The sequence below is a fragment of the Brassica napus genome, chromosome A5 (assembly GCF_020379485.1).
Source record: "Brassica napus cultivar Da-Ae chromosome A5, Da-Ae, whole genome shotgun sequence".
Lineage (NCBI taxonomy): Eukaryota > Viridiplantae > Streptophyta > Magnoliopsida > Brassicales > Brassicaceae > Brassica > Brassica napus.
Window position 1 is genome coordinate 28,093,212 of NC_063438.1, and position 10,425 is coordinate 28,103,636.

A 10,425-nucleotide genomic window follows, 5' to 3' on the forward strand; every position below is an offset into this window, starting at 1 on the left:
CATATTTTTGAATTTTTCTCAAAATCTATGGGCTAACCCCTACGAAAATACTGATTTTTCGGTAAATGATCTAATAATGAAGCATATAATCTTTGGGGTTGTTTTAAAATTTCTAAACACATTCTACATTTTTATTAATGTATATTAAACTCATTTTCATGGTACATGGGCATCGGTTTAATTTTTTGTCAATTAATTTAGTAAAACTTCATAATACTCCCTAAATTGGTGGACTAACTACTATAAAATAAATATTCTCTAGAAACACGGAGACAAGAAAGGTCCCAAACCAGTTTGACCTTCATCATATGTTAGTGAAGGATGCAACTATGCATTAAAACAAAATTTTCATATTTTTAAATTTTTCTCAAAATCTATGGGCTACACATAGATTTTGAGAAAAATTAAAAAAATTGAAAATACTGTTTTAATTCATAGTTGCATCATTCACTAACATATGATGAAGGTCAAAGAGGTTTGGAACTTTTGTTTTCTCCGTTTTTATAGAAAATAGTGGTTTTATAGTAGTTAGTCCACCAATTTAAGGAGTATTATGAAGTTTTACTAAATTAGTTGACAAAAAAAATAAAACGATGCTCATGTACCATGAAAGGGATTTTAATATACATTAATACAAATGTAGAATGTGTTTAGAAATTTTAAAACAGCAGTAACGATGTTCATGTACCATGAAATAGAGTTTAGTATACATTAATAGAAATGTAGAATGTATTTAGAAATTTTAAAACAACACTAAGATCATAGGCTTCAGTATATAAAGTATTTACCAAAAATTCAATATTTTCGTAGGGATTAACACATAGATTTTCAGAAAAATTCAAAAATATGAAAATATTGTTTTAATGCATAGTTGTTTCCTTCACTAACATATGATGAAGGTCAAAGAGGTTTGGAACTTTTGTTGTCTCCGTTTCTCTAGAAAATATCGATTTTATAGTGGTTAATCCACCAATTTAGAGGGTATTATGAAGTTTTACTAAATTAATTGATAAAAATTTAAAACGATCTCATGTACCATGAAATAGAGTTTAGTATACATTAATACAAATGTAGAATGTGTTTAGAAATTTTAAAACAACCCTAAGATCATAGGCTTCAGTATATAAAGTATTTACCAAAAAAATCAATATTTTCGTAGGGTTTAACACAGAGTTTGAAAAAAATTCAAAAATATGAAAATATTGTTTTAATTCATAGTTGCATCCTTCACTAACAAGAGGCTTGAAACTTTTGTTGTCTCCGTTTCTCTAGAAAATAGTGATTTTATAGTTGTTAGTCCACCAATTTAGGGAGTATTATGAAGTTTTACTAAATTAATTGATAAAAATTAAAACGATGTTCATGTACCTTGAAATATAGTTTAGTATACATTAATACAACACTATGATCATAGACTTTAATATGATCACATTGACGAGAAATTACATAATAACAGCGATCTTTACCTATAAAATTCTAACGTAACCCCGAAGGTAGACCATCAGTTAAAGGACACTAGAGCAACGTTCCATCATCTCAAGCTTTGCGGCTATACGAGCAACACAACCATCTACGATGTTATTCAGGTACACCATCGGAGTGTTACCTATCAACTGTCACATAACGCACAGAACAAATCACATGGAACTAAGTACAAAACGGGAACAGAGAAACTTAGAACGTGACCGTTACAACTGATGGAAAAAAGTTCATAAGATCTCGGATGTACTTGAGTCACGTCATCCTTGATAAAGCACCCCATGCTAATAAGGGTCTTTGAAGTTCCTGCAAGAATTAAAGAACAAATCAGCGACTGTGTAAGCAACAAGACAGTGTCCGCTTTAAAACTGCTTCAGATTCGATTCAGTGGAGTGAAAACGAGACAATGTATCATTTTTAAAACTCAAACTGGAAAAAATGTAAACCAGAGTAGAACGCAGGTTTGAACAGCAGAAAAACATGCGTATCAAACTAATTAAAAAGATGTAGCAAATGATGTATCTCAGCGAGTAATGCAAAGCATGCATTGGTGTTCTTATGATGAAAATCAAACGTAAAGAGGAGAAATTATTCAAGTTGGAAAATTTTGGAGGGAAAAGAGAATGATATGAATATATCATCAAGTACACTACGCATGCATCAATAATTGCCACGTACAATTATATATAATTAACACAGCGCATGAAACTCGTGATGAATACTTTAATACTACATTTCTATAGTAGTGTTAGTTATGTTTCTTACAGCCTACTTTTTAATTGTTACTAATTCCCTAACATTTTCTGCCACCTCACGTTGACAAGTTTAGTTTCTTGGACACTAGTATAGAGTAATTAGATTGCTTTAAACTTTAAACTTTACCAAATCGGCGAGGATTTCGCTTTAATTTTGTTTATTTGTTCTTTGTAGAAATTTATCAACATGTCTAGAATTTTCTTAATTTATTCTGGAAGCAATATTACGTCATTTCAAATCAAACAACACTTCTTATGTGTTGTCAAAAATGAGAAAACCGGTATCTTGATACTTTATTACATAACCGAACCGAATTAAGTAGTAGTAGTAGTAGTGGATGATAAGTCTCTCTCATTCTATTGCCAAATTCTCTGCTTCACATCTGATCGAGTCGAACATTGGAGTCGATAAGTAACGTTCCCCGCCACTCGGGAAAACCACCTGCATACCGGACGAGATAAGTAGATAACCGAGTTATTCATTTTAAAATCCGGTTTGATTTCGGTCTAAAGATAAAAGGTTGGTTTATTATAACTCTGTTTCACTTACAACTATGAGCTTCCCAGCGTTTTCTGGCCGTTTTGCCACTTTTATAGCAGCGGCCGCAGCAGCTCCGGATGATATTCCAACCTGACAGACAATAACACTTATCATAAACGTTGGTTTTTATGGTTTAAACCAAAAAGAGAATCAATAAACCGACAGATTTAATTATACCAATAATCCTTCTTTCAGGGCAAGAAGTTTGGCTGTTTCAATTGCTTCCACACTTGTCACCTGAAAATGGAGATAGCTAATGGAGTTCAAGAACAGACACACAAAAAAAATACTGATAAAGTTTTAGCTACAACATTACTTGAATGACTTCATCAAGAACGCTAAAATCCAAGTTGTCTGGGATGAGTCCAGCTCCAATACCTTGGATCCCATGTGGACCTACAAACCGTGTAACCAATGAAATGTTATGTTCATTACAATATGTGTGTTAGACTCAAGAGAAATATTTAAAAGCTTGAGTGCCAAAAAGAGAGACTAACTCACCAGGTTGCCTTCTAATATTAATAAGATTGTTTATTTAAATATTAGAGTTGAATGCTCAAGAACAAGAGTTGTAAGCTTGAGTGCTAAAAAGAGACTAACTCACCAGGTTGCCCTCCACTGAGTACAGCACTCTCTGCAGGTTCCACCCCATAAACCTGTTGATAAAATAAATGCTCAGAAGCCTTAGTATCTAACAAATGTTCTGTAATATATCAGTTTTGTACCTTAAAGTCTTTATTCTTCTCCTTGAGAAACTTCCCTGCTCCAGAGATCGTTCCACCAGTCCCAACACCAACAACCAACATATCTACTTTCTCTGCAGAGTCTCTCCATATCTCTGGACCAGTGGTGTCATAATGAGACTGCAGAGAAACCAAAAATTTTAATCAAAATGAAAAAGAGTAATGTGAAAGGAGAGTCCATAAATATATACTTGTGGGTTTGAAGGGTTTCTGAATTGCTCTAGCATGAAACCATCTGGAGTTTTGCTTAATATCTCTTCAGCTTTGACAATGACTCCTATAACGCCTTTGCTTGGATCAGTGAGGTGAAGCTCTGCACCTAATGCTAGAAGTACGATTCTTCTCTCAATGCTCACTGATGCAGGCATTGTAATCACAACTTTGTAACCTCTAGCTGCTCCGACCATTGCTATACCAATCCCGGTGTTACCAGATGTTGGCTCAATCAATATGTTCTGAATGTAGTAAGTAAATCACAAAGATTTTTTAACTAAGAATTTTGATTCTAATATTAATGAGATTATTTGTTTTAATTGTTTGTACCTTGCCGGGAGAAATGAGTCCCTTGTCTTCTGCATCTTTAATCATTCCATAAGCAATTCTACCAAGCAGAAGATATCATTCAATTAAATAAATTTGGAGCAAACAAAACAAAAAAATAGAAAAAGAACATAAGCATGTTTTGGAGCAGACAAGATAAGTTATATATATATATATATATATATATATATATATATATATATATATATATATATATATATATATATACCTGTCCTTGACACTAGAGCAAGGCTGCATCATCTCAAGCTTAGCAGCGATACGTGCAACGCAACCATCTACAATGTTGTTTAGGTACACCATTGGAGTGTTACCTATCAACTGTCACCAGCATGCAAAATACATGGAACTAAGCACATAACTTGAACAAAGAAACTTAAGACAAAGTTTTTGAGTCCAATGTAACAATTAATTAGAAAAAAAATAAAAATAAATACTAGAAAGATATGGATTTACTTGAGTCACGTCATCCTTGATTGAGTACTCCATGCTATCAAGATCTTTGTAATTCCTGCAAGATTAACTTCCCAGATTTGGTTACTGGAGATCACAAAGAGACTCTACTACACAGCAAAACAATGTAATCTCAAACTAATCTCAAGATTTAGGAGTTTAACATGACAATGACTGATGGTTAAAGCAGTGTCTAAAACGATTGGATGAAACAAATGAGTGAATGAGGCAGAGCAAACAAATTCTTGTTCTTGAGTTGAAATCGAACCTGAAGATGTTTAGAAAACAGATGAAGAGTTCAGAAGAAACGTAATGAACTTACCAAGCTGGAGAGAGTAAAGACTGGTCCACAAAAGAGATAGATATAGAGAGAGAGGTGTTAATGGTGGAAGATAGAGTGAGAGCGATAGTACTACCGTCTATAATGTAGAGCAACGATTGCGTATTATACCCCATCATATATACTTTTAGCACTAAGTACATAACAAACAAATACCACGTGCTAAACATACGAAATCCACACCTAACCTTCCACCTCTTCACGTGTATAACTAATTTTCTGCATTCTAGCAATTTATTACTTTAAATCTGGATTTTTTTCTGATTATCTGGTGTCAGTTGTCGTATTGCGTTTCACCCCAAAAGAATTTGAGAAACAAGGTGTTCTCTTAATAAAGTTTTTAAGTAATTGATTCAAGTCATGTGTCAAATATAATAATAATAATACACTTCAGTAACTGCATCATGATGAAACAAAGGTTATACGAGAAAACTATAAATCTAATACAAAGGTTATACACAAACCCCCACTATGATTCATCCCTATTGACAAATAATTTAAAGAAGAAAACAAAAATCAAACCTAGAGAAACATCACAATAATAATACCTTAAGCAAATTTTATAACTTGAAAAATATTAAAATCTCTCATACTAATAATAACTCACCACACACACTCCAGAAGGTTAAACTCATATCAAATATCAACCTAACTGGTTATTGTCTTATTATTCCCTCTTCTTGTTTCATCATCATCATCATACACCACTCGGCATGGTCTTTAACTCATGCAATGTAGCTCTAATCTGCTCTTGAACCAGCTCTAATCTCCTCGAATACACTTCCAGCTCCAGAATCTGTTGCTTCCTCCACCGCTCATCACTCACCGCCTTGTTCCCTCCTTCCACACCGTAACCTAACGGCCGTGTAAACACGGGACTAAACGAGCCAAAGCCATGACCATTACCACCACCTCCCATTGCAGCCATCATCATACTCGTCGTCCCGTTCATCATCTCCTTGATCACAGGAGAGACGCAGTTCTTCACAGTCTCCTCAATCAGAACACCAATGTTTCCTCCGATTACAGCCGTCGCCGGTTCGTTGAGGTTCACATTGCTAGCTGCGTTTGGTGTTTGCCCCTCAGAGGGAGTGATGACCGGTTTGTTGTCTTCCTCAATCTTCCCTATTCTCGATCTTGATCGTTTTCTTGATCCTCCGCTACTACTACTCATCATCATCAGCCTCTTCTCAACTCCGTTCTCAGAATCAATCTCAACATTACTCGGATTCAAACCACCAGGGCTGTTAAAGTAGTTACCATTAGTATTAGTCTCCTCAAAATCCATCGCATTGTTATCCTCAAACCCAATGATCTTCCCAGTCTGATTCCAAATCTTCCTCGAGATCTCGAAGGTAGACTGATCGTGAGGGCTCTTGAAGAACACTTCCTTGCCAGAGCTAATCTTGCTCATCACGTTCCTGTACTTCTTCTTGAGCCGCCTCAGCTTCTCCACGAGCTGGTTCTTGTTGAACTCGAGCTGGAGCTTGGACTTGATCATCTCGTAAAACGGCGCCGTATCGGGCGGGTGCGAGCTGTTCCCTCCTCTGTGCGTCGCCACGTAGTCGAGGAACCCGCGGAGGAGCTCGATCTCGTCCTCGTCGGTCCAGAGCCTCTGGAAGAGGCGGCGAGAGTCGTCGATCGGCGTCGGCGGCGGGAGTGGTCTCTGGTGGTGGACGATCTCCGTCACGCGGTGCCATTTGGGGTCGGAGGAGTCGACGGGGATCACGGAGACCGGGACGGCGGATCCGGCTGGGAGCGCGACGGTTACGGCGTCTGTTGAGGAGGCGGAGACGGTTACGGCGGCCGTTAGATCTTCCTCCTCCGGATCGTCGTCTTCAGGTTCTTCGTTTGTTTCGGGAATCGCCACGTCATCGTTTTCGCGTAGATCCTCGTCGGTGTCTGACTCTCCTCCATCTCCAGCGGCTCCTTCTTCTAGATCCGGTGATTCGAGGGAGAAAACGACGTCGCGTTGATCAGATGTCATGATTAAACGCAAAAATCACCGGAGAATAAAAATAGATCTGGGGCTATAGCTTGAGCTCGCGATCACAGGTTAAGAGCCAAAGGAACCAGATGCGGTTGAGAGAGAGAAGAGGTGGGTTCACGAGGATTGGTTTGGTTGGTTACGCGCTTGTTGATTGGGTTGGGTGGGTAGGGGCATGGGATTCTTCGGCCCAGCCAGGGGTAGTTTCGGTGTTTCGTAGGTTGGAAACGTTTTCACGAATAGGCAAGCAAGTGGTCACCCACTCCTACACGCACTTGCGTATTATTGCGGTCTGTTGTGTCCTGACGTCTCTCGGTCCCAACGAAAAGTCCTAAGAAAGAGCGTTAGGTAAACGTGACTCCGTGGTAGATCCCATGTGTACTTATTTAGACAAAAACACACACAAGCCCAATGTAAACCGTAACTAATTATCTTTTCGTTTTACAAAATTAAAAAGCATTTGTAATTGGGTGCATGACTGGCTATGTGGTAGGTTCTATGTCATAAAAAGAGAAGTTTATTTAACGTTCTCTCTCTTTTTCATAGTCTCGGAAACTTAAAAGCAAATGCCTATATTCTTCATTCAATAGAAATGTGTGAAAATCACTTTTAACAACTATCAAATCGCCAAAAGTATGAGAGTAGGCACATCTGCTTAATTTTAATTATCGTTCTACGTTATACACAGAAAAAACGTATGATTTTGTATATTTCCAAAATAAAAACACAATTACTTATACACTTAACTATATTTTAAATAATAAAAAAAAATAAAATAAAAAAATTTATTAGTAAATTTTGCACTAAAACTCTAAAACGACACTTATTTTGAAACGAAATTTTTTTAAACGGAAAGAATATCGAATAGCCAAAAGTATGAGTACGTCGGAATCGGGTTTAGGTACATACATCTGATAACATTAGGTTACACGTTTGAGAATTGGATTAATGAATTCTGGTTTAAGTCGGTTTAGTTTTTGTTTCACCACTAGTTGAAACTGGAAACGGTGAGAAGAGCTAGTATTGAACAAAACCTTCCGAGTAAGTTTAAATGTCAAGTTGCAGAAAATATCTAACAACAAACAAAGAACTTTAAGATAACATAAAAGTTGATTACGAAAAACAGAAAATGGTTGATGCTGTCTTGTGATCTCTCACTTCTTCTTGGGATCCCCAGCCTTGGTCTGCGATGTAAAAGCAAAGAAATATGAGAAAACAGAATCTTAGTGTATAACACTTGTGTGTAAAGATTACTAGTAACAGTAGGTCTCACCTTCTTAACACCACGGATCTTCTTGGCGCGGTTCTTCCTTTCCTTAATTTGTTTCCTTGATTTCTCGATCTTGGTGTCAAGACCATTCTACAAATCACATATTGAAACATATCATCTCACAAGTTTTCAGAAGAAGGCAGAGAGAGACTAACTCTAATGATCAAGAGTACTGATAGTATTAGTATCTAGCTAGTGACTAATTCTAGACTAAATAGCATGAGATCAGACGTTTCAATACATCGATATATAATGGAAATAAATGAAGAGAGGAAAGAGCATTTACTTACCCTGATAAGTCTGTACTTGGGTTCGAACTTCTTAGCGCTCTCGACATTGTCATAGATCAAACCAAACCCTGAAGATTTACCACCTCCAAAGTGGGTTCTGAATTTGAAAACAAAGATGGCATTTGGGTCCTTGACCTCGTACATCCTTGCTAGCTTCTCCTTCAGCTCAGCCTTTAAAATTAAAAAAAAAATCAAAAACGAATTTCACCAATTTCAAAACCACTTTAACAGACTAGTCTTTGAAATGGTAAAGATCATACCTTTGAAACATTGGCTCTTCCAGGGTGAAGAACATCAATAACCTACATCCACAAACCCAACCATTTTTCTTACTAACTGATCCAACAACCTTATATGAGTTTCAAGACTAATCTATTGCATTAAGTTACTCAGATTCAGAAACTATCAGCTCACACTCTTCTTCTTTTTTTTTAATTTATTATCATTATTATAATAGAAAGGAAACCAGTACAAGCATAAACCTAAACCGGGGTTAACCGGATCTACCCTAACCGACTAATACAGACCCGACACGGAACCGATGAAGAAGCTCACACTCTTCTTAATTCCCCCGTTATCAATAATCATACTATTCTAGCAATCAATAACCAAAGACAATAAACACTCTCATTGCATTAAGTTATAACTTTAATCCGATAAAAACCAAAAAATGCACAAGGCACTGATTAGCATGATTAGAGAGATTGAAAATGAGCTAAGAAACTCACGAACTGCTTCCTTGAGAGAAGTCTGTTGGTCATGAATTTACGGGTTCGGATCGTGACTGCCTTCTCCGCCATTGTTGCGATTGCGCCGGTGATCAAACGAAGATCTGTCTGCAAAAGCTTTGAGTTCGTTCGTTCGTTCGTTCGTTCGTCGGCTCGGGTGAAAAGAAAGAGACGCGCAAAGCAAGATGTAGCGTTTTTATAGTAAAGGTCTTTGATTAGGGTTTTTTTCTTTCGGACATTTAATGGGCTTTAACCTTATTGGGCTTACTAAATCTTAACCCGGTTTTGAAATTTTATTGAGGTTTGATCTATAAAACAAAACTTGGAAGTAAAAGAAGAGTCCAGTGGGGCTTGAGTTCTTAACTGTGTATAGCCTAATTTATTTTAATTTTGTTTTTGGTCAGCCTGGTCTATTTTATATATAAGTTATTGAAATCAGTAAAATAAAATAAAAATATTATATATGCAGAGTCTGAAGCTCATTCATGAAATAAATTAGTTAAGTTGAAAGAAATTGAGTAACATGAATCTGTTTTTTTTTTTTTGCTTAGTTTGGATTTAGTTAACTAATTTGACAATTTTAAAACTAAATTAATCATTTATTCATTGACTACTTTAAAAACACGTGGTAAAGAAGAGTAATTAACTATTTATTAAGATAAGAACTAATAAATAATTTTGTTGGACTTATTAGCCACACACACGAATGATCAGATGAGTTGGCATTCCACCGCAAAAAGATATATCGACCAAAGCTTTTGAAGGACCGACACGTTAGTGGAGGAGGAAGATACGAGACGAATGGTTGGCACTGAAGTGGGTTGGGTACGAAAAGGGTACGTTTGATCTGTACATATTCAATACCACATGCCATCAATAAACACGATAATTTAAGATTTTGTAAGGCTCCTTTTAAGATCAATTATTACTATCTTCAATTGATAGGGTCAACCTAATTCAATTCTTCATATCATGTCCCTACCATTTTTCATTGTCTTTTGTTTCCCCCATTGAATTTTATAAACCGTTTAACGTAAATTTCAGACTCTGAATTTGGACAAGGCATCATTTTCATGTTTGATACATGTTTGTCGTAAAACACATTGTGGCTTAGGGTCGTTTAGTCGTCCTTTCTTGTTGATCTAAGTAACTTAATCAAAATCTTGAAAAAAAGAAATTAATTAAAATCTTACAATATCTTAAACTAAAATACCATATGTGGAAATATTTCTTAAATAGATACATACGATACTAATGCTTTTTTTTGTCAAAAAAAATGCA

General features: G+C 36.2%; 3 protein-coding genes across 6 annotated transcripts; all 3 read right to left on the minus strand.

Annotated features, from left to right (window-relative positions):
* Positions 1–2,422: 2,422 nt before the first annotated feature.
* On the minus strand, positions 2,423–5,000 carry LOC106453075 (bifunctional L-3-cyanoalanine synthase/cysteine synthase D1). Of its 4 annotated transcripts, none has more exons than XR_007339604.1 (11): positions 4,852–5,000; positions 4,533–4,587; positions 4,288–4,397; positions 4,062–4,119; positions 3,710–3,973; positions 3,501–3,638; positions 3,277–3,431; positions 3,092–3,171; positions 2,953–3,012; positions 2,785–2,865; positions 2,423–2,676 (listed from the first exon to the last, which is right to left on the minus strand). XR_007339604.1 is itself a non-coding variant. In XM_048780209.1 (11 exons), the coding sequence occupies exons 1-11, from the start codon at positions 4,986–4,988 to the stop codon at positions 2,587–2,589; spliced, it is 1,125 nt and encodes a 374-aa protein (XP_048636166.1). In that variant the 5' UTR covers positions 4,989–5,000; the 3' UTR covers positions 2,423–2,586. The 4 variants fall into 4 exon arrangements, 3 of the variants coding, with proteins under 3 accessions (XP_048636166.1, XP_048636168.1, XP_048636167.1); XM_048780209.1 differs by having other exon boundaries at positions 3,380–3,431; XM_048780211.1 differs by having other exon boundaries at positions 3,380–3,431; positions 4,798–4,891.
* A 232-nt stretch (positions 5,001–5,232) lies between these two features.
* Positions 5,233–7,250, minus strand: LOC106453076 (probable transcription factor At3g04930). The gene has a single exon (XM_013895308.3). It carries the CDS (start codon positions 6,854–6,856, stop codon positions 5,567–5,569), a length of 1,290 nt encoding a protein of 429 aa, XP_013750762.2. The 5' UTR covers positions 6,857–7,250; the 3' UTR covers positions 5,233–5,566.
* A 627-nt stretch (positions 7,251–7,877) lies between these two features.
* On the minus strand, positions 7,878–9,360 carry LOC106453077 (40S ribosomal protein S24-1). Its single transcript, XM_013895309.3, has 5 exons — positions 9,145–9,360; positions 8,677–8,718; positions 8,417–8,587; positions 8,130–8,216; positions 7,878–8,040 (listed from the first exon to the last, which is right to left on the minus strand). The coding sequence occupies exons 1-5, from the start codon at positions 9,214–9,216 to the stop codon at positions 8,011–8,013; spliced, it is 402 nt and encodes a 133-aa protein (XP_013750763.1). The 5' UTR covers positions 9,217–9,360; the 3' UTR covers positions 7,878–8,010.
* Positions 9,361–10,425: the final 1,065 nt, after the last annotated feature.